Genomic DNA, 26953 nt, shown 5'->3' on the forward strand with positions numbered 1-26953 from the left:
CTTGAATAGCAGACTTACCTGTAGATTACATGAGTCCGTATATAGTATATGTGTGTTTGTTTATTATTTGTAATTGTGTAGTGCTGCATTTGCTACAGTACAGTAATTTGTAGGAGAGAAAGGGAGAGAGCACAAACTAGGGGAGAGAGAGAGCACAAAGTTAGTGACTGTCCTATTGTTGTTCCAAAACCTAAAAACAGACCCTCCATATACTTGTCTAGAGTTATAAGTTCCTCCACCGCTGCACAGTTCACTAAGGCCTTTGTAGAACTCTCAGTAGATGCCGTGACACAGTTCTCTGATGTGGACAGTTTAAACTGTAATTTCAACGCATTATCGACTGAAATTTTAAATGAAGTTGCCCCTCTAAAAGCTCAAATCCAGAAAACAGCCCTGGTTTAACAGAGAAATTTGTGCTGTTAAAGTGGGAGTGTAGAAGGGCAGAAAGAAAAAGGAAAAAGGACAAACTACAAGTCTCTTATCAATTACTGCAAAATTTGCTGGCCAGTTTTCAGGAAATGGGTCTAAAAAAATCTAAATATTTTTCTAATTTGTTTTCTCAGAATTCTAACTGTCCAAAGTTTTTGTTTTCAACTATAAACTTTGTATTATATCCTCCCTCTGGGACTTTTCCCTCCAGTTCTGCTAAATTCTCCCAGTTCCAGCTCATCTCACACCCAGAGCTACTAGATATACAGGGTGGGCCATTTATATGGATACACCTTAATAAAATGGGAATAGTTGGTGATATTAACGTCCTGTTTGTGGCACATTAGTATATTAGTATATGTGACCACTTATAAAATGTGTTCGGGAGACCTTGGGGGCCATTCAACTGGCCCACGACGACCAATCCAAAACTGGATTGGTCGTCGTGGGCCAGTTGAATGGCCCCCAAGGTCTCCCGATCTGACCCTCTTAGACTTTTATCTTTGGGGTCATCTGAAGGCAATTGTCTATGGTGTGAAGATACGAGATGTGCAGCACCTGAAACTACGGATACTGGAAGCCTGTGCTGGCATTTCTCCTGTGGTGTTGCTATCAGTGTGTGAAGAGTGGGAGAAGAGGGTTGCATTGACAATCCATCACAATGGGCAGCACATTGAACACATTTTATAAGTGGTCAGAAACTTGTAAATAACTCATGAAAGAATAAAGTTACGTTAAAACCAAGCACACCATTGTTTTTCTTGTGAAATTCCCAATAAGTTTGATGTGTCACATGACCCTCTTCCTATTGAAAAAACAAAAGTTGGATCCAAGATGGCCGACTTCCAAATGGCCACCATGGTCACCACCCATCTTGAAAAGTTTGCCCCCTCACATATACTAATGTGCCACAAACAGGACGTTAATATCACCAACCATTCCCATTTTATTAAGGTGTATCCATATAAATGGCCCACCCTGTAGTGTAAGAGCGACTTCTTGTTCACTTGATGTTGTACCAACTACATTATTAAAAGAAGCATTGGGCATGACCGCACCAATTAGCATTTCCATTATAAACAATTCCCTTCAGTCAAGCACAGTTCCATCCTGTTTTAAATATGCAGTGGTTCACCCACTGCTAAAGAAACCAAATCTGGATCCAGCTGATTTTAATAATTACAGACCCATCTTGAAATTGCCTTTTTTATCAAAAGTATTGGAGAAAGTCGTTTTAAATCAGCTATCACTATCACCATACTTAGTTGAGAAAATATACTTGATCCCTCTCAGTCCGGTTTTAGATCTAAACATAGCACTGAATCAGCCTTGCTCAAAGTGGTAAACGATTTGCTCTTAATTGTGGATTCAGGTAATTGTGCAATTTTGGTTTTGTTGGATTTGAGTGCGGATCATTGCACCCTTTTAAATAGACTTAAATCTGAAGTTGGTATTTGTGACTCAGCCTTAGAGTGGTTTAAATCCTATTTCACTGAGAGGACTTTCTCTGTGGAATTAAGCCAGTTCCACTCATCACCGGCCATTGTTACCAGTGGAGTGCCTCAGGGCTCTATTCTGGGCCCAATTTTATTCGCTTTGTATATGCTCCCCCTCCATTCTATCTTTGAGTACCCCAGGGTTTCCCATATCACATCTATGCCGATGACACCCAGTTGTACATGTCCATTAAACCATGTTCAAAATCCTTATTCAATTTGATTTCTTGCATAAGCAACATCAAAATTTGGATGGGTGACAACTTTCTTCAGTTAAATGAGAACAAGACTGAAGTGATTTTCTTTGGCTCCCCCCAACTGGTTGACACCTTGGCGCCTGATCTGGGACCCTTACAAGAAAAAACATTTGTACTCAGATAATGAGCTTGGGGTTGTATTTGAGTCAGAGCTAAAATTTGATAAACAAATAAACTCTGTTGTCAGACCCATTTTTTTTCCAGTTTAGGGGCTTACCCAAACTGAAATCCTTTTTATCTTTTAGTGACTTAGAGACAGCCATTCACGCCTTTATTTCAACAAGGCTTGATTATTATATGCTGGTATCAACCAATTTTCAATTTCACGTGTGCAACTGGTGCAAAATGCTGCAGCTTGCTTCCTTACAGGGAAGAAAAAGAGGGAGCATATCACCCCTATCCTGGCTCATTTGCAATGGCTGCCAGTCAAGTTCCTAATTCAGTTCAGGTTTTTGACTCTTGTCAAAAAGTCTTGCACGGTCTGGCTCCAGTTTATATCTCGGACCTTATTTGTTTATACTCACCACTGGGAGCCCTTAGATCCTCATCCGATAATCTGATTATTGTCCCACCATCTCGCCAGAAATCTAAAGGTGACAGAGCCTTCTCTGTATTAGCTACCAAGCTGTGAAAATTCATTACCTCAATCTGTTCTCAAAGGTTCTCACCATCTTTACCTGCATTTTAGACTGAAAACTTATCTTTTTTCTTAGGTTTAAATATAACCCTTGGATATGTTGGTTTCTGTGAGCAAAAATCTTAATTTCATAGTTTTAAAATTTTTTAATTAATAGTTGATTTTATGGTTTTACCCATTGATTTAATTTCTAATTCTGTATTCTTTGTCATTGTATTATGCTATTGTGCAGCATTTTGGTCTGCATTCACTGCTTAAAGGTGCTATATAAATAAATTTGACCTTGACCTTGATCTAAGAAACTGCAGAGAGGCGTTTTAGAGTCTGAGTCTCTGTGACCCAGGTGTTAACATGTTATTTCCTCCCTACTCTGTTCACATGGAAGAAGGTGCTTCCGAGTTAAAACTGTGTTTGTTGTGGGTGAGGTTGAAAGGCGGTTGTGCGCGGGGAATAAAGTGAATGTGTTGACGAAGTAAATGTCATGTTCACTTGTTTTATCATGGTAGCAGAGGATGGTTGAAGAATAGCAGCTAGTTATAAAGTTCCCCCGAAGTTTAATGAAACCAGGCCATACGAGTGTTGGAAAAATGAAATTAACATCTGGACGCGGGTTACTGAACTCGACAAAAAGAGACAAGCCCTCACTGTTGCCTTGGGGCTTGAGGGGAGAGCATGTGAAACAGCGATGGAAATACCAGTGAAGGAATTAGACAGTGATAATGGTAGGGTAACGCTGATGGCTAAGCTGGACGACGTGTTCCCAAAGGAGGGAAAGGATTGCGCACATGAAGCCTATTCTTATTTTGATGTAATATCAAAGAATAGTTCAGTTTCCATGGTGGACTACATAATTGATTTCGAGCAGCAATACGGTATAAGAGTATAATATGACGCTTCCTGACGCTGTGCTGGCTTTTAAAATATTGGACATGGCTTGTGACGGCCTGCATAGAATTGAGGTTTTCTTCCATGAAGTCGGCTCTAAAATGGATTTTCGGATTAAAAACGACAGGCTCATCAAATGGAAGACAAGTGAACCAGGACGTGGCATTTTTCAGTGAACAAAGACCACAAGGATGCAAGGTGGACAACCAAAGCAGCCATTACCAGGGACTAATCCACTGGATAAGTACGGTAAGAGATCCAAATGTGCTATTTGCCAGTGCACATTTCACTGGGCTAAAGACTGTCCACACAAAAAAACTGTAAAAGTATGAATAACTGAAGATGCAGATATTGAAGAATGTAACATCACATTGTTTACAAAGGCCTCAAAGTCAGATGCAGAGATATTCATGACGGAATCATTGGGATCAGTGATTATTGACACTGCTTGTACTCATACTGTGTGTGGGGAGAAATGGCTGGAAAACTATATTGATGACCTTACTCAAGATCAAGTGAACCAGTTGATGCAAACAGAAACTCACAGTTGCAGACCATTTCAATTTGGAGATGGGATTTTGGTATATTCCACAAGAAATGTGAAATTACCAGCTAAAATAGGACTGTCAAAATGCCTAATTGAAACAGAAGTTGTCAAGGTTGACATTCCACTCCTGCTGAGTGAAACGTCACTGAAGAAAGCAGGGACCATGTTGGACATGGAAAAGGACAGTGTAGTGATGTTCAAACAATCTATTGCTCTTGAATTTACTAGTTCTGGACATTACTGTGTCGATATCAGAAACAAAGATACTAAAAAAGACCAAACTGAAGAGGACAGTCGGTCAGCCGTGGACGGAACAATGACAAGCAGCTAAACATGTCATCGGCGGTCAGACTGGGAAAGGGCCCAGAGAAAATTACGGAGTCTGATATTTTTTTGGACGCAAATAACAATATTACCATATTTACGATTAGCATTAGCCAGCAGCTTCAGATTTGACTGGTAGGCTAGCAAGTCAGAAGTAACAAGTTAAGTCTGGAAATAGCAAGAGGTGCTGGACAAACAAAACGGTACAGGAATATGTAAGGATTTAGAAGTTGTAGAAGGAGGATCTAGTTAGTTTTTAGGTATGTTAGATTAGCGCTAATCTGTAAACAAGCTGTACAGAATCACACAGCAAAACACATTAACAGGAAGTGAATTTGGTTACCAAGGAAACAAGAAACCTTTGCAATTCAGTCAAATGTGGTACAGAAATGCATTGTGATGTTCATCTCAAAAATCCCATTCCCATTCTATCACTCTGTGTTCCGTGAGGTTGACCCTGTCTAGTCTGTCTCGGCCAGATAAAGGTTCAACACATCCCCATCCTGACTGGGAAGAATGTGTATTCAGGTTGCTACTTGGAGGACAGACGAATGCATGTTTTTTCTATTTAAGTTGGTATGCTGTGAGAAACATTGCAGCTCTTTCTCTTCATCCAAGGTCTCTTCCTCCTGTTCTTTTTCTCACTACATGTTGGCATTCAAGGGCAAGTACTTTCACAGTATTGCAAATGTCAGCGGTGTTATGTTTATATGTTTTATCATAGCATACTTAACCCTGACCCTTTTGTGTGTGTATTGCTAAAGTAATGATCTTTCTAAAGGTCTGGAAGCTTTCTTTTTCACCTGTCCACTCTTCATCCATGTATTCAATTCAATTCAATGTATTTGTATAGTGCCAAATCACAATACAGTCATCTCAAGGCACTTTACAAAAAAAAAAACAAAAAACAAAAAATCCCTTATGATCAAGCACATGGCGACAGTGGAGAGGAAAAACTTCCTTTAACAGAAGAAAAAACCTCCACCAGAACCAGGCTCAACTTGGGCGGCCATCTGTCTCAACTGGGTGGGGTGAGTGGATAGAGCAGAGAGAAAAGAACAGCAACAATAAACAAAAAATAGACACTGCAGGTTGGTGGGACCAGTAACTGCAGATCAGCGATATACAGCTCCAGGACCAGGGACACCTGCAGAAGGTACAGAGAGAACAGAGAGAGAGGGAGAGAGCACAAACTAGGGGAGAGAGAGAGAGCACAAGGTTAGTGACATTCAGTGATGGAATATACATGTGAGGGGGGAGGAGAGGAGGGTAGGGGAGGGTAACGAAGAGCAGGGTAGGGTAGATATAGATATAGATATATAGCAGCATAACTAAGGGATGGTTCAAGGTTACCTGAAGCCAGCCCTAACTATATGCTTTGTCAAAGAGGAAGGTTTTAAGTCTAGCCTTAAAAGTACAGAGAGTGTCTGTCTCCTGAACCCAGGCTGGGAGCTGGTTCCATAGGAGAGGAGCTTGATAACTAAGGGCTCTGCCTCCCATTCTGCTTTTGGAAACTCTGGGAACCACAAGTAGACCTGCACTCTGAGAGCGAAGTGGTCTATTGGGATAATATGGTACTATGAGGTCTTTAAGGTATGAAGGAGCTTGATTATGAAGGGATTTGTATGTGAGAAGAAGGATTTTAAATTCTATTCTGTATTTTACAGGGAGCCAATGAAGAGAAGCTAATATAGGAGAAATATGATCTCTCTTGCTAGTTCCTGTCAGGACTCTGGCTGTTTACTGGTCATCCAGGCCTTTACGTCAGTAAGACACATTTGAAGTCTAGCTAACTGGTTTGTGCTATCAGTTATCAGCAGTGGTAATTAATATAGTGCTTCCTAATAACATTGCCTAAAGGAAGCATGTACAAGGTGAACAGAATCGGTCCTAGCAGGACAAGGAAACAAGTCCATTATCTGAGGCTAAGAGAAGATTGTTGGTAACTTTCAACAGTGCTGTTTCTGTACTATGATGTGCTCTAAATCCTGACTGAAAATCTTCAAATAGTTCATTCCTGTGTAAGTGGTCTGATAGCTGCTTAGCAACAGCTTTTTCAAGGATTTTAGAAATAGGTTGGATATTGGTCTATAATTAGCCAAGATTCCTGGATCAAGACTAGGCTTTTTGAGTAAGGGTTTGATTACTGCAGTCTTAAAGACCTGTGGTAGTGTCATGCCATGTGTGCGTCTGAAAACTGAGGACCCACACCCAGATACCAAGTAGTCCGAGTCCTGGGGTGAAATCCCGAGGCCAGACTGATGAACTGGCGATCTGAATGAGGAAGTCCGGAGCTTATATTGAGTGGGATGAATAGTGGGGCGTACCATTTCGCTTCACACACCTATGAATCATTAGGACAGTGATAGACGAACAGACAGGAGGAAAAAAGGGAAAAAGAAAACAAAGCGGGAAACAGGGGAGAGAGAGTCTGGCCGCCTCATGACAAATCTAATAAAGATCAATCAGTTAATGGCAGGGTGCCTTTAAGCAGTCTAGTCGGGATGGGGTCTAAGAGACACGTTGATGATTTCGATGAAGCAACTACTGATGTAAATTCAGAGAGATCTATAGGAGAGAAGCAGTCTAAACATAACTGATTCAAGAGCTACTGTAGTAGAAGATTCATTTATTGCAGGTATAGGAAGCATCTGCTGAATTTTATCTCTAATAGTTGTGATTTTATTTCTAAAGAAACTCATAAATTCATCACTGCTGAGAGCTAAGGGAACACTGAAAAGAAAAACCTTCCTCTATTAGTGATGAATAGTATGTAGTTCTGGTTTTACAGAGAGCCGTTTTATATGTTAATAGACTGTTTTTCCAGGCTAGATAAAATTCTTTTGCTTTAAGGTACGAATATGTAAATTATACCATGGGGCTAGTCTTCTCTGAATCACTAACTTCTTTTTCAGAGGGGCTACAGAATCAAGCGTTTCACGCAGTGAGGTTACAGCGCTGTCAACAACATGATCAATTTGGTAGGGAGTAGGATTAAGGCAGCTGCCCTCCACTATGTTTATACTTGGCATAGATGCAAATAAAGATGGAATCAGTTTCTTAAATTTATTAACAGCGTTGTCGGATAAACATCTGCTGTAGTGGAATTTTCTTCCAAACGCTGCATGATCCATCATCTTAAATTCGAAAGTTATTAAAAAATTATCTGACAAAACAGGATTTGGGGGAAAAACTATTAGATGTTCAATTTCGATGCCATAGGTCAGAACAAGATCAAGGGTGTGATTGAAACAGTGGGTGGGTTTATTAACGTTTTGAATGAAACCAATTGAATCTAATATAGAATTAAATGCAATGCTGAGGCCGTTATTTTCAACATCTACATGAATGTTAAAATCTCCCACTATAAGGCTCAGAGTGAGGCTCTCAAACGAGTTATACTTGTTCTGAGGATGAAAGTTTAATAATAAGTTTGACTGGAAGATTGCAGCTACTCCTCCACCTCGACCTGTGCTTCGAGGAACATGATAATTTTTATGACTGAGGGGGGTTGATTCATTCAGACTGACATATTCATCCTGCTGTAGCCACGTTTCAGTAAGATAAAGTAGGTCAATTTGGTGATCAGTTATCAAATAATTTACTAACAGAGATTTAAATGAAGACCGTTCTGTTTTTCTGTTAAATAGGAGGAGTGGTCTTAATTTTTGTAAGGTATAAGGTAAATAACTCCTCTTGTGTTAACTTCTGATTTATATGATTTAGATGTGGGGGGTGACAAATCTAAACAAACTGCAGAGAGGCGTTTTAGACTGAGTCTCTGCATCCCGGTCCCCACCCTGGATTGTCAAACTTTAGGTCGGCTAATAAACTCGGCCAAATTTCTAGAGATGAGAGCTGCACCATTCAAAGTGGGATGGATGCCGTCTCTCGCTACCAGACCGGGTTTTCCCCAGAAAGTGGCCCAATTGTCTATGAAGCCCACATCGTTTGCTGGACACAACCTAGACAGCCAGCGATGGAACCACGACATGCGGCTAAACATGTCATCGCTGGTCAGACTGGGGAGGGGTCCAGAGAAAATTATTGAGTCTGACATTTTTTTGGCAAAATTACACACCGACTCAACATTATCCAGCTAGTTCCTTCAGTGCATTATACATAAATTTATAAATATTTTCCTACATGAATTTTGTACAAAAGATGTTTTAAGCTGATTAATGTAGATCTGTAGGACTGTTTAAGTTTGTTTGTCTTCCCTTGCATGTTTTTATGTGTTTTAAAGAATTTGGCTTCACTCAAGTGTGGCTTGTAGAACCAGACTTGTGTTTTACATATTACACATCATTCATTGGTTTATTAGTGTCTTGTGCATCTTAATTGCATCATCTGGCCTGGTACAAAAGATGAATTATAGTGTTTTAGTCTAAACTTGCTAACTCTTTGGGTGGTTTTTTCATTGTTTGTGTATTTTACATATTTAACTCCAATTGGGGAGTTAAGAGCTGGAAAGCAGTGGTGGGGGATTTGGTAAATGGCTCCAGAGGCCACATTTCTGACCCCACAGATGCATTTTTATACCATCGTGATCAGCGAAGTCTTGTCTCATTAAATCACAATTTTTTTTCAATAGGAGTTATGGTGCAGTTGTGATCAACCAGAGTTCGAGGGGGTTAATTTCAGGTTCATCTCTGTCTAACAGACAGTGAACAGGTTACATCTCCATGGTAATCAGAAGAGCAGTTGCAAACACAGCTGCTGTAGATCAGATAAGAACTGATGTCAAATCTCTGCTACATGCTGGGCAGCTGTCAAGTTAGCACAGTAAACATACAGAGACACACACGACTTTATACAGACAGGGATACTGCATCATGAAGCTGAATAAAACCACTCTTAGTTTCTGCAAAGCAGCCATCATAGAAGCAGCAGGTTTTCACCTGACAGCACTGATAATCGATCCTCAGAGACAGTGATCTCAGTTGTCAGCCATGAATGTTTAACTGATCTCATATACACTTATCAGTGAACCAGAAAATGCAGCCCGATCTCCGGAATATCAGCATGGATATTATCAAAGACACATTCTCCTTCTCCATCTTTTAAAATCTGTTCTCTATGGAGCTATAAAGAGCATCAGTGTGCAACCATACAGATAAGGATGCAAGAACCTCTGTGTGGTTGCAGGAGGCAAAAAGCAGCACATACTTTTTCCTGGACTAGGAAACCTTCGAGGCTGAAGCACAGCTACAGTAGCTATATATTAGTTTATAGCTCTATAAATAGCATGACATTGTTTTTAGTTAACCCCCATGAAGTTTAATTTGAGAGCAGTTCACTTCAGCATTTAGCCTACAGTATTTAATATTCAGCATGTGATTGTTCCATTCAGCTAACACAGTACAACAAGAGAAGATCTTGAGTTTAATGGAATAATTCACTGACTCTTTTATTCCTTGTTTCCCAGTTATTCCTAACAGCCCATAGACATGCCTGAATGAGACCTTCCCACACAGCACAGTGGCCTAGTCATTTCCACTTAATGTGTTTCATTAGATAGCAAGAACACTGTTTGCATTCAGCTGTGTTTCCTCCTGAAGTCTGGTGATGGCCTGTTTATTTCAGAACAGACAAAGGTGTTGTTGGCTGTTGACATTTGCCTCTTTTTTTTATAGTGCTTGTGGTGCTGCATCCATCCTGTCTGTTTCTAATGAGAACACACAAAGTAAACACCCATAGGCAATGACTTTTAATACCTCAAGCAATGCATGGTCAGCTGAAGAAAAACATCTTTCTCTTAATAATCTTAGTCTTATTTTTGCACTTTTGGCCATAATTATTTTGTGTTATAGTACCAGCTTCACTGCTAGTGACAGACATGAGTGGGATTTTATCAATACTACTACTGTATGTTGATATAGTTTATTGGTTTCTTGAGAATATGCAAATGAAGAATATAAGTAAAGATAAATGTGAAGGGGTTCTCTGCTGCTGATGGATTGAGGATTCAGAATGAAAGTAAATCCTTCAAAAACTTTGAAGGATTTACTGCACTCATGACAGAGAGCATTCATGTTGTGAACCAAATAAAATGTAAATTTGCCTTTTTCGCTTTTGAACTAGGCCTTGATCTTTAGCTGCTAAATGTTCCATTATGTTCACCTAGTCTCTATCTGCATCAGCTTGGTGCTGAGCAGGTAGTGGACTGTGTCTTTTTTAGAGTGTTTTCATTGAAAATGGCTTTCTGCTACTACAAAAACTAGCACTAATGACAGTTGCAAAGTAATGGTATAGGCTTATAGTGTAACAGTGTAACATTAGAGTAACATTAGTGTAACATTAGAAAATATTCATAGAAACAATGAGCCAACTTAATGATCACCCCGTAATTCCATACACATTCTGCACATTTAACAGTGAATGTGATAGTATTCTTCCTTTGACTCATCTCTCTCCTGTATTTGCTTCTTCTCCTCTTCCCTTGTGCTTTCTCCTATAGGTTGTTTAACTAAGATATAAAAGCTTTGCTAACCAGACAAAAAGAGGAAGGCTTATGGGTGTAAAAACATAGCACCCCTACAGTACATAGCATCGTACTTATATGACTGCTTCCAGCTGCTTACCCACTCAGCATGCTCGTTAGAGCAAATTATACCAGCACACCAAAGCCAGGCTGCCTATCTGCTCTTCCTGTGCCTTGAAAAGAACCCATTACTTTTATTCTTGGAAGTAGTACAGCGGTTTGACCCCAGCTACACTGTGTGGCTTTGCAGCTGATGCTCTGAGGGAGGGAGAAAAGCTGGGTGTGTTTGTGTAATTATTCAGTATCAAAGCTGCTGATGAGTTGTACCACATCCAGTGGCACTTTTTTAATGAGCATTCATGGTAGACGATACTGCTTAATGCGTGAGGTCTGCACATATCCTCCTTACAGAGGTGTAACTTTTAATCTAATAGAAAAAACAACAAAGAAATTAATCAAGAATCAAATCAAATGATTACATTTCTGGAGTGTAATCACTCAATTTAGCACTAATATTTTTTCCTTAAGGTGCAATATGACACAATGATACAATGTGGAAAGTGACAACCATAAAAAATCTCATTTTCATTTCAGCTTTGACATAGTAATTTTCTTTCTCATTTCTGTCAGAAGTTTGTACAAATGAACTGCAGAAATATTTGAGATGGGATGCAGACACAGTCTTACCCACAAAAGGAATACATTCACCCCATTATCCCAGATGGAGAACACCTGACATGATGCCAGTGTGAAAACTCACTTTTCAGATAGCTGCACACAGGCACTGGTGTGTTGGTCACAGTTTATGAACAGCAGTAGTAGCACACAAAAAGCACAACATTGGTATCAACATTGAGGGTGTGGTAAACATTGGGGTGATAGTTGTGCTCACTCTGTTTTCCTGTGCAATAAACATTTGTAAGGAACATTTCAGGTGCTGTCATGTTCACTGTCACTTCTAAAGAAAGTGGTGAAGTAGCTTATCTGGATTAACTCTTGGTTTGTTTACCACTGATCAGCCTGTCTACTTGATCCATTTCCAGGCATGTTACATGCTTCCAGATATCAGTGATTTCTTTGTTAAGTTCAATGATACCATAACTGATAGAGCCAATGCCAGGACCCACAAAATGTAATCTGGAACAATCTATAATAAATTGTGGTTTTCCCTCCAACATATACAGTGATGATCCAACTGTCACAGTATTAGTGAGCCAACCATCACTCACACTCAATCAGAAACAACCATAAATCTCTGTCAACAACTACACTCAGAACTGACCATCTAGAAAAACAAAGGCAAAATAAGATAAAATAATAATAAGATGAACTTTATTCATCCCCAAGGGGAAATTATGAGTATGCACTACTTCAACATTGAAAGTTGACAGTGAATGTTTATTTCTAAACGTAGCACTATCACTTGTCCTGTGCCTGAGCCCCAGTCTGCATTGTCCAGGTAAAGGGTGGCCTACAGTTATCCTAATGGTTTTAACCAAGCTTGGTTGCTTGAGTTGCAGACCTCTACACACACCATAGACACTGATCTATGCCCTGTTTTGCTTCAGCTCAAAGGTCGTTTACCATGACTGCAGGGAAACAGTTCATCCAGTATTTGCCAAGCTTCAAGGTGTTGTGAAGTAGTTAATCAAAATCCTTGCCACTTAAATATAAGTTTAATGAAGCCATAGGACATATTTGACTGTGATCTTTGTCTCTACCACATCCTGACTGTTGGAAAGACAGCGACCTGCCATGAAATTCACTCAGCTTTTTCTTCATTCTGCCTTTGATGAAAATGCTGTGTAAATACTTTTCTGAATAGGATGAAGTTGGATTTCACACACTACTGTCTGTGGACCAGCTGCAATCAAATTAACTTTAGAGGACTGCCACGTAAGACAGTCTTTTTATATAGCAGAGCAAATTGTCTGCAGTAAAAGGGGTGAGAAAGCTGAATTATATTCCATTACGATCCCCCTGAATGAATAATACAATAGGGCCCTGGAGACCAAATGGAGATTGGTCTCATCTTTCCGTGGTCCATCTTCTATTTGCTCATTTATGCTCAGGGATTTGCTGCCAAAGTGTCTCTGCCCACTGGTCAGTAATTCAGCCACACATAGTGGCTGAATAAGGCCAGACGTCCTCTTGGTACCACTGATCCATACGTCTGTAAAACTGAAGCATTTGTCCAGGGACACCTTGGCATTTGACAACCGACTCATCCGTCCCCAGGCATGACAAATGTCGCCTTTTTCTCCTGTGGGCTAAAATGGAGCCAATGCATTTTTGTTGTAAGGTGACCTTTTAGGAGACATCAAACAGTAATCTCTTTCCTTTATCATTTGCAGCACTCGGAAAGCTTTCTTTCAGAAGAACGGTTGGGATAAAGAAAAGTTTAGTTGTACAAGATAAGAATGTGCATGCAATAAGTAACTAACAGACACATATTTGATGCAAGCACAATAAAGGAATTTGGGTATTTTTTTCTTTCTCTGTCTTTTCTGGTTATCAGTGCCTAACTCCATCAATATGAAAGACTCTCGTCCTGCTGAACCAACATTTAATTTGGAGGAGATTATGCTTTTTGCAATCAAGATTGGCAATGTCAGAAAATGATACAGGGGATGTCAGCAAGCAAAGAAAGAAGCTATGAATATCATTTAAGCTTTGTCTGACTATGCGACTTTGTACTTTCTTCAAAGCAGCGATTCAGTAGGCCAATGTGGTATAAGATACAACAAAATGTTGCACATCACATAATAATAAATTGCCTGGTTATTGTACTGAGGAGCAAAGTTTCTTGAGCCCATATGATTGTTAGATTGTCTCAGTCATGTAATCCATCAGTTGAATCTACTATGTACACAGAGCTAAATATTTGTTTTTCTGTACCAAGCAACTCCATCTGGAGTCAGCTCTTGTCACTGATGAGCCATGCCAACATGGCAGATATTCCATGTAAAGAAGTGTCCCATTATTCTTTCTGGGCACAACTCAAAGAAGGATAATGCACTTCTGTAAAACAGGGGAACTCACAAGATTCATCAGTTCCTATCAATGGCTTTCCCAGCTCCAAGTGGATAAGCTCAAATTCACATTAATAAACAACAGTGTAGAAACTTAGTCACTAAAAATTATAAAAATGTGCTCAGTGGAATCACAGCCTCAAATTGTTTTTCTCTTTTTGTCCTATTTCTGCCTGCACTACTAAGATCTTAAATCCACACAGATCATTAAAGTTAAATCTTATCTAATCACCCTCCACTTTTTTCTCTTTTTCTTTCCCAGTGAGCTTTTAAGTCCAGACTTTACAGAGACCTACTACACAGGAGATGGGCATTCGGTGACTGTGACTGATTACAACTACACTGTAAGTATGAAGCAACAGGCTGAAGCAAGTGTGTACGATGCTGTTTCTCTTCTCCCCCTCTTTTTCAGCTTCTTCCTAGCAGCAGCAGTTGTCATTTTGTTAATGCAGTGTCTTCATTCTGAAACACACTAATCTGTACTTTAACCTAAAGCTAAGGTAGATCCTTGAAGAGCTACATGATGTCTACTGTATATAACTGCCAAACGAGCATAACAATGTTATGTGCTTCTAAATTACTACTGTGTCCTGGGTACCATTTTTGTCTATTGATTTCAGTGTGGTATGAAAATCAGCTTGCAGGCTAAAATCCCTTCATATGTTGGGGCATTTCAGTTAGACAAGTATGATGCAGATTTCATGGAATGCTAGTAAAGGCCTTCTCACCTGAGATGTGACAATAAAATATATAAAATATATATAGTTTCGACTTTGTGAACTGCTGCTGTTGGCCTGCTAGCTATCCAAGCTATGACATGAGTTAATTTTTGGCCTGGCTGCACTTTAACAGTGAGGAAGTGAGAGTTTCTAATGTTTCTGACATACACCTGAATGGATATAATTGGGTGTTACTAGCTCCACAGCTGTGAATGAGCCAATCATCGTGAGGCATACTGCAAACAACTGGAGCAAATCGGCCAAGTGTGACTTCAGTGTTTTGCTTGATCTAACGCCATGCTTGATTTCTTAAGACCATATGGGAGCTGTCATTGTGTTGAGGCTGCTTCCATAACTGAAGCATGAATCATAAAGCACTTTGAATACTGTCAGCTGTGTGTCAGACAGGCTGCATGTTGAAGGCTGGGGAGCATGGCTTGTCAGCCAGGTTGAAAGTGTGTTAAAAGAAAAAGGTGCCACATGAAACACAGAGAGCTGCTTCTAGAGCCCCAAAACAGCATGATGCTGGTTACTTTCAGCTCTAAAGCATGCACCTGCATACCTGCATAAAAAACTGCTTCAACAGGCAGATACACACACACACGTACAGGGGATGTAATAGATTTATACAATAGCACACATTTTTCATGCTTGCATGTACATATACAATAAAACATTAGTCTCCATATGCATAATACATACTTAGGCCTTAGTGGAGTATTAAATGCATATGTGGCATTTAGAAGCAAGTAGTGTGCAAGAACTGTGCAAGTAGTGGTGTAACACTACAAACAACAATCAAATATAGTTTATATAAATTAACAATGATGTCACTGAAGATATTACCATTTTAACACTGACTACACTGAATTGCCACCTGCTATTTTAATGAGCTATATATAAAAGAAAGAGACCAAACTCTAACTCTTTTCATATTAATAAAAATTTACTCTTTAAGGCTATGAAGTAAATAGAATCAAAAGATTAGCCATCCTACAGTCGAACAAGGTAAAGGTCATGCATTTTGAGAGAAAGCATTGAAATGTTTGCTGCTGGTCCGGCCTTAGTTTAAGCAGGAAAAAGTTTATTTTTAAACACAGAAACAGTGTGTGTGTGTATAAATACCCACATATCTGAGGTCATTCTTTCTTGTTTTTATTTATATTGAGAAAACTAAAAGTCTTGATGATCTTGATTACCTCTGTGGGTTTTCATCAACAATGTCTGTAAAGATTCTCAATTGTACAGGTGAAGTTATTTAAAAGCTGAGTCATGGCAACTGGTTTTCTAGTAGTTAGGTTGAAATCATCAGTCTCACTGATGAAGCTACTCCGATGAGTGGTGAAACATTTCGACTTAACTACTAGAAGTCTAGTTGACGTGACTCAGCTTCTAGATTTCTTCAGTAAAGTTTAGTCATAATCTTGTTCATGCCAAGTCCATATCTCAAGAGGTTTTGATGATCAGAGATGGTTGAAGGCACTGGTTGGCTCTTTGATCAACTTCAGCGGTCTACATATATAGGAATCATCTTTCCTCAGTAGTCATTTTGTTGCAGTCTTTCATATCCAATTATGCACACTTCTGTTTTGTTAAGTGATTGGAAACTATTTCAGACAAATAAAAGTTGAACAATGATAGAACAATGATATTTATCATTTTACGTTTTGGGGATAAAGACTCTGCTTCTGAAGTGCGAGTTTGCATGTCGTGATGGACAACCTTTTTACCATCCTATCTGCCCAGTGGTACACCCTTGGTTTGATGGATTGGAAGGTTCTCTGACAGCACTGAAGAGCCCAGTATCAAAGAGAAAGGCTGAATGACAATGGCCACTGTACTCCAGATGTTTTAGTCAAGGCAGGAGAAAAATTATATATGACCATAGTTCTGCATGTTTCACCATATTCACCTGTTAAAAAAGGTTTGGAACAGAACAAAGTATAATAACAGCACGTAATGAGTTGTTATCATATGTTAAGCACTTCATAGTTATAGTGTGCTGCTTGATTTGAATAAATGCTCATTGCAGAGCTTTCTTTTTGCCATTGTGGTCAGTAGTGTGTTTCTCTCTGCACTGGTGAAACAGTACCTTCTGTGACAAATTCTTCTGCTTAGAAAGATCAAACATATTGATATAAGTTCTTTCAAGTTGCTTTTTAAAGCTATTGGACCAAGATATTCTACAGTGTAGACATCGTCTTGACTGTGCTTTTTAATAGATGGACGATATAATGCTGAAATCGTTTTTAATAATCCCAAACTCAGCTTGGCCATTCTGTGATATCAACTGATACATTATATTGGCCCAGACAATTTCATTCTTTATAACTGCTGTGCACATGTGCATGGAAAGGCTTGACAATCACAATAAGTCCACCAAGTAGTTCAACAAATGTTATGCTGATTTTCTTTGAGATATTGGAATAATTTTACTAAAAGTCAGCATCTTTAAAGGTCCTTTGTTTCCTTTGTTCTTCACCTATTTAAGGTTAAAAGAGGTGGGAACATCTTAGTCACTTTACTTTTGTATGTATGGCTCTTGGTTGAGTATTATTTGTAGTCTTATGTGCTGGAGATGCACAGAAGAAATAAACCAACTTTATTGTGTTATAGTCATTTCAAATGATTGTAATTCCTGCAGTGTAAAGTTGTATTCTCAATACAATAAGTAAATTGGTCACAAATAATACTTTCTGTCTCTACAATGAATAATTTTCAGTCATCATGAGATGTGTTGCATTTCTCACCATTGTTGTTAGTGAGGTGTCACAACTTGCAAAAGGCATGCACAAAGACACAAGTTTTAGATGAGAAGGAGATACAATGCAGGAGGAGACAGAAGTGCAGAGATATCAGCAAAAAGAAACATTAGTTACAGAGTACCTGTGTTGCAACATGAATGTATTTGAGATCAGTATGACATGAACATTATCTGGATGATTTTTTTAAATATAGTGTGATTCATAAAGCCTGCCCGCCAATGTAAACTGGTCATTCTGAGGTGTATTTTTCTCCATCAACAAATGCTGATAGTGCATGCTTGCTTTATGACTGTGTCACTCTGTCTGGTGTTTGGTGTTTAGGTCTTCCATGTTTCAAAAAACTTAAAACATACTATTGGAGCATTTTAGCAGCCACATTAAATAAATTACCATCTTAAAAACATTGCCAGTGTCAAAGGGATCATGTCTAAATCAGACTTGGAAAGGCTCATCCATGCATTTATCTTCAGCAGGTTCGATCACTTTAATGATCTGCTCACGGGCGCCTCAAAACGAGCTGTTAGGCAGCTGCAGTACATTGAGAACACTGCTGCTCAGGTCCTGACCAGAACCAGGAAGTACAACCACAGTACTCCTGTTCTCAGATCTCTGCACTGGCTTCCTGTTGCTCAGAAAACAGACTTTAAAACAGTGCTGCTTGTGTATAAGTCTTTTCATAGCACAGCACCACATTACATCTCTGACATGTTGGTGCTTATATGAACCATCCTAGACTCTGAGAACATCAATAGTGTTTCAGTTTTATGCAGCTAAAATCTGAAATAATCTTCCTGATGATGTTAGACAAGCCTCAACTCTGACAATGTTTAGCTGAAGACTTCTTTTTACCTCTGCATATGACAACTGAAAGTACTTTATCTGCACTCATTCTCCTTTAAAGTAAATTTTCTATACTATTTGGTCTTTTATTTTAATTTTTGACTTGTCTTTTATTTCTGTAAAGCACCTTCAATTACTCTGTGTATGAACTGTGCTATATAAATAAACTTAACTTGCCTTCTGCTTTTGCCCCTTGTTCCATGCAAGTAAGTATGATATATGCGGGCTGTAATTTTAATCAAATGATAAGGCATGAAACCAAAATATCAAAACGCATAGAACACAGATGAAGATGAGCAGCTGTTTCTTTAATGGTAGTAACCCTGACATGAATCAACAGATCACCTCCAGTGTTTGGCCAGCCACCCCCTGTTATGACAGTTTGACCGTGCTTAGCTTAGCAGGTCCATAAATCTCCCCCCAAAAAACAAACAAACAAAAAAAAAAAAAATCCATAACTCACAGAGCCACTCACAATGTCTAAAAAAAGACATTTTAGAGCAAGAGTGCTTATGTGCATTTTGACCACGATTGGCTAAATGTAGAAATACAAGTCAAAGGTGCATATTGTGGCAGCCAGACAAGTTTCAAATATCACTGTTACAATGTGCTTGAACAAAGTAGATTAAAAGTCTATACCCTACAGAGTTAAATTAAGTTCTACAAACATGTTTGACATGTATATCAAGCTTGATCATGCCACATAAGTGGCAGAGGTTTTGTGCATAATACATCATCATGAATTGCAGGTCATTCCTCACCTGAAAAAAGGCCTAACAGGCTAATCTCTTGGGCTGCATGCACACTACATGCTGTACATTTGAGAAGCCTAATTGCTGGGGGCTGGCAGGGAGAGTTGATTTGCATATTGGCTCTAAAAGAGCACTCACCGCTGCTGCTGCTGTTCAAATGAAAGAGCTAATTTCACGCTCTGATGAGCTGACAGAGACTTTTGAATAGTCAAAAATCGACATGCAGGCATAATTTAAACCTTGTGATGATAAACCTCTTTTCAACATTAACAGTCGGTCTTTAGACCCATAGGCAGAGTTGCTTTAATAAACCATGAAAGGTGTGATACCTTTGATTCAGCTGAAACTGTTAAAAAAAGTTTTTGTACTTTTGAATAGTATGTAGTACTGTAGTATGCAAAGTCTTCTGTAAGGTTGTCAGTTTTTAACTGAAACGTTTCAAATATAACTCATCGCCTGTGTCTTTATCATTTTTGCCTCCCAGTTTCAGTTTCAAAATGTGTAATTTTTTTATTACACATTTTGGTCTGTTTTTGATAAGCAGTTGTGAAAAAGTGCTGTTTCTGTCACATATATTGAAAAGGGAAAACATGATTTTAATCTGTATATTCTGAAATTCTCCACAAACACACAGGCTGAAGCAATGAAACCTTGGCATCAAATCTCTTGGTACTGAGCAGTACACTGTGGATGTATGTATCGTATGTATCTATAATGTAGTAAACTCCTAGAGTTCAAAATATTGTACTGTATGTTTTGCACTTTTCTTTGTGTTATAACATGGCAAAGCAAAGACAGTGTTGTCTTTTATTCTGTTAACATGTCAGTGTTACTTATCACAGCAGTGTGGAAACAATAACTGTGTGTGATAACCAGACTTCAGCAGTGAGTCACTCCAGAGCCACCTGAGCAGCTTTGATTCCACGTATCACATCCTCAAGCAGCCTGACTGATTTTAAGTTCAGCTTCTTTTATTGCCAGTCTGATATTCAGATCAGGATGTTGAAAAAAGCAAAGCTCTGACCTTCATACAACATTGCACTTTAAGGAGCTTTGCATATTTATTGATTTGTAATAGTTGGTGCTCAGATACAGTAGGTAGTGTTTTTATCAGTAGCTATAGACATGCTGCAGTCAGGAACATGTAGATCGTTTTAGGGACACTTACATCAGAGAAATGATACACCAGATCAATTCATTGTTGGCTGCACTGGAGGTATAAACATTATCATAGCTCTAAAGCTTTCCTCCAGATGAACTATAAAGTATTGATTGCAGTTGTTTTCTCCTTCAGGATCACTGCTTCTACCATGGCCACGTAAGAGGACATCCTGAGTCCTGGGTAGCTCTCAGCACTTGCTCAGGAATCAGGTCAGTGAACAGCTCAAGATTTAGTCCTGATACAGTCTGTTTGTGTTCATGATGTTATTGGTTTTAGATTCAGCAGTGTTAATCTTAGTGTGATTATATCATAAATATGAATGCAACACCTGAATACACAAATACACCTTGTAAACCTAGCCTAAGTATAACCTCAGTGTTTACCTGTGTTTGTTACAAAATTCAAAACTAGTCCTCATGTTATCAGGGCCATATTCAACCACTGCATAACTGAAGCATAGGGTTAAAGTAGTTAGTAGGCTATATTAACTGAACCATATGGATGGTTGAAGAGTAAAAGAAGGAAGACAGGATATAGTTGATTTTTCTTTCTCTTTTTAATGGGTTTTCAAACAGATTTAGGCTGAACAGCACCAACAAAACCGATAACAGATATGGCTCAAAGATTCACATGCAAATATACATGTGCATGGTGTGCAGTAGGAGAACAATATTGTGGTGGTGATGGGCAAGGTATATAATAGATGACATTACAAGTGGGTCACAAATAATAAAGAATAAATAAATAGATACATAAAAGAAAAATAAGCAGTGAGCGAAACAGATAAGTAAAAACTGTTTCTGACTCGAATGAATGAGTGAACCTCTTAAGGCTTTGATTGTTCCAAAATTTCCACAGAGGTGCCCACACCTGCCAGAATTTGTCAGATTTACCCTGAGATATGTTAGCTTTTCCAGTGTTGGGATGTTTTCTGCCTGTGCTAACCACATTTTGACAGACAGTATTTGGGGAGATTACTTTTTTGGCCAGCTTTCTGGACTGCTTCATGTATGTCATGCCTGCATGGCTTATTTTCTGTCAATCCTAGAATATATGCATCAATGTCCCTGTTTACATGTGAAAACCAATTGGGAAACATTAGGATAAATTAACTGCTGTCAGCATTAATATGTTAACCCCCTGTAGACTATTGTTGCGAATTTGCCTCAAACTGCTTCCAGTCTGGATGCAGCCAAGATAAAAAAAAAACCTCAGATAATTTAAAAAACACAAATAATTTTTCATAATTTCATCAATAACATAAATTCATAATTTTTATATCATTGCAAATGAATTTGGGGCAGTATGGGGTTAATGCATGCAATGAATCTAGAAATGTTAATGCATTTTTATTTTTTAAGTTTGACTCCAACTGCTTCACGTAACCTCAGCACTGGTGGTTAGCTGGCTGTGTGTGATAAAAACACGTCTGCGTCAAACGCAGATAACACGATAAATGAGGAGACATTCCCCTGGTGTGCTGAACGGCAAGTTTTGTTATAAAAAGCTCCCAGCAGACGAAGTTTGGACAAAACCAAAGCTGTGTGTACATACTGTAGTGATGAGCTGTCCTTCTACCGAAGTTGAAGTACCAACTTTGATCCTAAGCCCATTTTTGGTGATATTAGCAAAGATGCTAGTGCTTTGACAGAGTCAGCAAGCCGGGCTCACCACATGACACTTACAGCCAGGGCCAATTTCACAACAGAACAACAAGAAGTAAAGCTAAGCAAGACTGCAGGCCCGTCCAACACTGCACATGTTTATAATATAACAGTAGTGGAAAGTAAATAGGCCCCTGAATACATTTACTTAAATACGCTACAGTATCATTTTAAGCTACCTGAACTTGAGTATTCCCACTTTCGGCTATTTTGTACTTTCATACTTGACTTCACTACATTTCAGAGGAAAACATAGACACCTACTAAACTACATTTATTTATCACTTTAATTACTTTCTACAGTCAGATATATAAAACAAAATGCAGTATAATTATTTCGATTATTTCAATCGAATTGATTTCTCGATTGAGCCTCAGTAGGAAATTCACAAGCTACCCTGCAGTGTGTAAAGCAATAATGCATCAATAAATATGTGATAAAATAAAATACATTAATGTGAAATGTGCCATTCAGTACTTTTAATTTTGGTAAGCTACTTAAATTTGATTTTTACAGAATTTTACTTGTAACAGTGGGTTACTGTGGTATTTTAACTTTTACTCTAAATATAGGATCTCAATACTTCTTCCACCACTGTATAATAGGAGTACTGTACATTGCAATTGTAACTGTAATCTGTTGGAGCCACTCCCCAGTTTGGGGGTCAGATCCCCAAGGGTGCCGATTACCACAGGGACGACTGTTGCCTTCAGCTTCCACATCTTTTCTAGCTCCTCCTTTAGGCCTTGGTATTTCTCAAGCTTTTCATGTTACTTTTTTCTGATGTTGTTATCTCTTGGGATTGCTACATCTGCCACTAGGGCCTTTTTCTGCTGTTTGTCCACCACTAATATGTCCGGTTGGTTAGCCATCACCAGTTTGTCCATCTGTATATGGAAGTCCCACAGGATCTTAGCTTGGCCATTCTCCACTACCTTTGGAGGATTATCCCTTTATTGGATGCAATGGAAAGACACATCATGGCATTTGAGGATGAAACCCAGGGGGAGTAAGTAGAGAGAAAAAATCAACGGCCCAAAACCAAACCCTGAGGAACCCCAGGGGACAGAGGAGCAGAGGGGGAGTCAAAGCAAGCAGGGCTCACAGAGAAGGTTCAATCTGCCAAATAAGATCTGAACCAATCTAAAGCAAGGCCACAAATACCCACAACATCATGCAGGTGAGAAATTAAAATGTGGTGGTTGACTGTGTCAAAAGCAGCAGAAAAATCAAGAAGGATAAGGACCACAAAATCGTCAGCATCAGTAGCAATTAGAATATTAAAAACCCCAGTAAAAGGCTGATTCTGTTCCATGAAGTGTTTTAAAACAGAAAAGACTGAAAAATCTCCAGGATGTCATGATCATCCAAGAAAGATTTCAATTGTGCATACACATTTTTTTCTAGAATCTTTGAAAAGAAGGACAGCCTGGAGATAGGTCTATCGTTTGCCAGCACAGATTGATCAAGGCCAGGTTTCTTAATTAGTGGTTGCACTACTGCATGCTTGAAATCGGAGTGAACCACACTAGACTACTGTTGATAATATTAAGGACCAATTTACCTATTTAAAGGAAAGGTTCCTTAAAAAACCGAGGGGGAGTTGGATCGCGAGGGGAACCTGAAGGATTAATAAGGCCAACCACATCTTCCAGCTGTGACATAGTTACTGGTTGAAAGCGATCAAAACTAGCACAGCAGGGAAGAGAAACAGAAAGAGCAGAGGCAGGCGGTGAGATAAGAGACATAATGGAGGCAGCCATGTCCGCAAAAAACTGGTGAAAGTTATTACACAACTAAGAAGAAGCTCCAAACAAGTAGACTGTGGGGCATGAAGAATGGAATCAATAGCATTAAAAAGGACACGTAAATTATGACAGAAGAAATAATATTTGAAAAGTGTAGCCTTCTGGCCTCTTTAACTGTATTCTGTATTCTGATAATTACACGAGCAGTCTTTCCATATTTGAAGAGTTTTTTCTTCTTCCACCTACGTTCGGCTCTGCCTGAGTGCCTGGGTTCCATCATTGAACCAGGGGTCAGATTTAAACTTTAGGCTGCTTGGTTATTAATGGAGCCACTGAATCCATGACAGACATCCTTTGTGTGTCCAGAGATGGAGGCAGGTGGAGGATCAAGGCACTCAAAGGCAGTAGAGAAGCGACCAGCAGAAGAAGAGTTAAAAGCCAGACGGTGCTGAGCAGGGGCAGGGATTTTAGTGGTGGAAAAGGAAAAGGAAAGAAAAGCCCACCTCAAACAGAACAGGCATATGATTGGAAAACCCAGGCTCACCGATCTCCAAGTTAAGCACGGGCAGGCCAAATGAAAGAACAAAGTCCAATGTATGGCCTTGTTCGTGAGTGGGGCCAGTAACAGACTGCACCAAACAATGAGTCAAAAATGTCAACAATGTTAAAAAAGTCCTTTACCAAGGGTTTCTCAGGGTGTCACATATGAATATTACAATCTTCAAGAATGAGGACACGGTCATAGTTTAGCATAATCCCAGTCAAAAAGTCAGAGAAGTCATTAATAAAATCCTCATTACATCTGGGCAGCCAATAAATAACAGCACACAACACGGGATTAGACCAACCAATTTCAAAAACTGCTTACATTTAGAATCCTCCTCATAAACAACCGCCATACCTCCTCCCCTGCCTGATGTGAAAAAAGCCCTAGGAGTCTTCAGTGTTTTGATTCAACCAGGTCTCAGTAAAACGCTATCAGACTACACTCACAATATGCTCTCTGGGTTTTAACAAGTGCCTCCAGCTCCTCATTTCTGTTCAGTAGTAGAGTTGTCATTCCCCATGATAATGGATCGTAGGAAAGGTTTGTATTTCCATCTCCAAGCCTCTAGTTTAGCACCAGCTTGGCATCCACGAAGAGACCTCATCAGTTCAGCTGGAATAGGGTGATATACTCTAGATTTACTCCATTGTAGTAAAAGAAGGTCATCTCTTTGTTACGCTGTGTGTGCAGACAAATTAAAGTTTATTATAAGTTGTGCAGAATGAGACGAGTGGCGTCTAATTCCAGCAGCGAGGTGGTCTCTCGAGCAGTGGGGCTGGAACGTGGACTGGATCACTGGGAAGAAACCCAGCAGCGACACTGTCGATGAGCGGTATTCCAAAGTATGAAGGAGCACAGGTGGCAGAGGCGAGGGAGGCGACCTGTGGAGAAATATTCCCGAGTTAGAGAAAAAGCTAATCTTACTTGTAGAGAGCCAAAGTGAGGCACTACCGTGTAGGTAAACTGACGAACTGGCAATCTGAATGCGGAAGTCCGGAGCTTTTATGGTGAAGGTTGTAACCTGGGGGTGTGCCATCTCACCTCGTGCACCTGTGAACAATTTTGACAGACGAAAATGACAAGCCACGGGAGGAAAAAAGGGAAAATAGAAACAAAAGGGAAAGGGGAAATGAGGCGCCCAGCCACCTCATGACACTCTTGTGTAGATTCTTCTCCCCACAGTAATATCCATAAGTGATTAAGCAGCAGAATAATACAGTAGTTGTCAACAATATATTAAAAAAAGAGGGAAAATTTCAGGAGCCACAAGACTTGGCTCCCATCTGCTCAGTCACAAATTGTAGGAACGCCATTGGAGCAGTGTTGTTTTTCTTGTCTTTCTCATCTTTCCTAATCTTTCTTCTGCCATTGAGAGGCTGAACAAATAGGACAGTGTCTTCTCCATTTTCCATTATTTCGCCATTAAGATTAATACAAATCTGAAAATGCACTTTTGAAGCGGAGGAAAGGCTCAAAACTGCTGTTTTCTTTCATGTGCACACCTTCATATGTGTTCAGATTACAAAGTCTTTGTAAAGTAGAGCTAGCTATGCTAGCAAAATATTTTTAATATTTAAATATTTAATATTTGCCACTGAACCTGGAATTTGCCATTAACACATAGACAGTTTTATCTAAACAGAAAGTTTAGCTTGCTCTGTCAGAACATTTTCCTTCTTTATTCATAAAAATGACTAATTTGATCCTCTTTGAGGATCCATGCAGTAGTTTTAAATGTTCATAGCCTCAGACAGATTTCAGTGTGGAATACCATGAATATTGCAGACTTATGTTGAAGCTCTCTAATGGCCATGACGCTGCATATCCTCAGGATGTGTGTCCCAAAAATATATTCATGAAATTGATCCAATAAAAGACACATCAAGTTACAGCTCAGTGAGGCTTTACTAGGGATTAATTCAAAAGCATGTTCAGTAAATCTGACTGGATAAGAGTTTAAGCAAGTTTTTCATCCATTTGTTAGAAAATCTTTAAATTTTTCTGTCTGGTAGTGACTAGTTCAGTGCTGACATTTCCACTGGCACTCCTCAGTCCCTCTGTTCTGATCTGGGAAGGCAGCCAGATACTACGTGTTGACAGCAGCTTTGATAGGAACTGAGCAGACATGGGGGAGAATAGAGATCTGTATGCCAGCAGAATGTAAATGCTTTCTAAATGTCCAGACCTCTCCAAATGTGAACTGACCAATACAAATTCTTCTGACAAACTGAGTTCACGCATTTTTCCATTTTTTTCCCACAAAAAACATGTATTTCATTTACAGATATATTTTGAGTGTTTGCTTTGGCACAAATTATGGTCATGTGCAGACTGTTTGCCTTAATGTTTTTTAAATGCTTGTAGACTTACAGGACAAAAGCCAAACTATGAACTTAGTGTGTTCCCAGGAGCACAGTGACTTCAACAGTAGTCAGCTGTTGGACCAAATCAAGTAACTGGGAAAGAAGGGCCTTGGTCTGAGAGGAGACTTTAACAGAGTTTCTGTTTTTTAGGATGTAGAATAATAGCAGCTGGACAGAAAATATCATTTCAGGGAGACATGGCAGGTAAGAAATATTAGAAATAGCAGAAAAATAAAAACAAAGATTCAGTAGGGAAGCCATAATGAAAGTGAACTGTCAGGGGTCACTTTGAATAATCGGC

General features: G+C 39.2%; 1 protein-coding gene across 1 annotated transcript in view; it reads left to right on the forward strand.

The window, feature by feature from the left end:
• adam19a (ADAM metallopeptidase domain 19a) overlaps positions 1 to 26953 on the forward strand; it is a 178130-nt gene that overhangs the window by 87807 nt on the left and 63370 nt on the right. Inside the window, exons 4-5 of the mRNA XM_026333492.1 lie at positions 14354 to 14435; positions 20462 to 20538. Coding sequence (XP_026189277.1) covers positions 14354 to 14435; positions 20462 to 20538 — 159 coding nt within the window. The remainder of the gene's footprint in view (positions 1 to 14353; positions 14436 to 20461; positions 20539 to 26953) is intronic.

Source organism: Mastacembelus armatus, chromosome 18, assembly GCF_900324485.2.
Source record: "Mastacembelus armatus chromosome 18, fMasArm1.2, whole genome shotgun sequence".
Taxonomy (NCBI): Eukaryota; Metazoa; Chordata; class Actinopteri; order Synbranchiformes; family Mastacembelidae; genus Mastacembelus; species Mastacembelus armatus.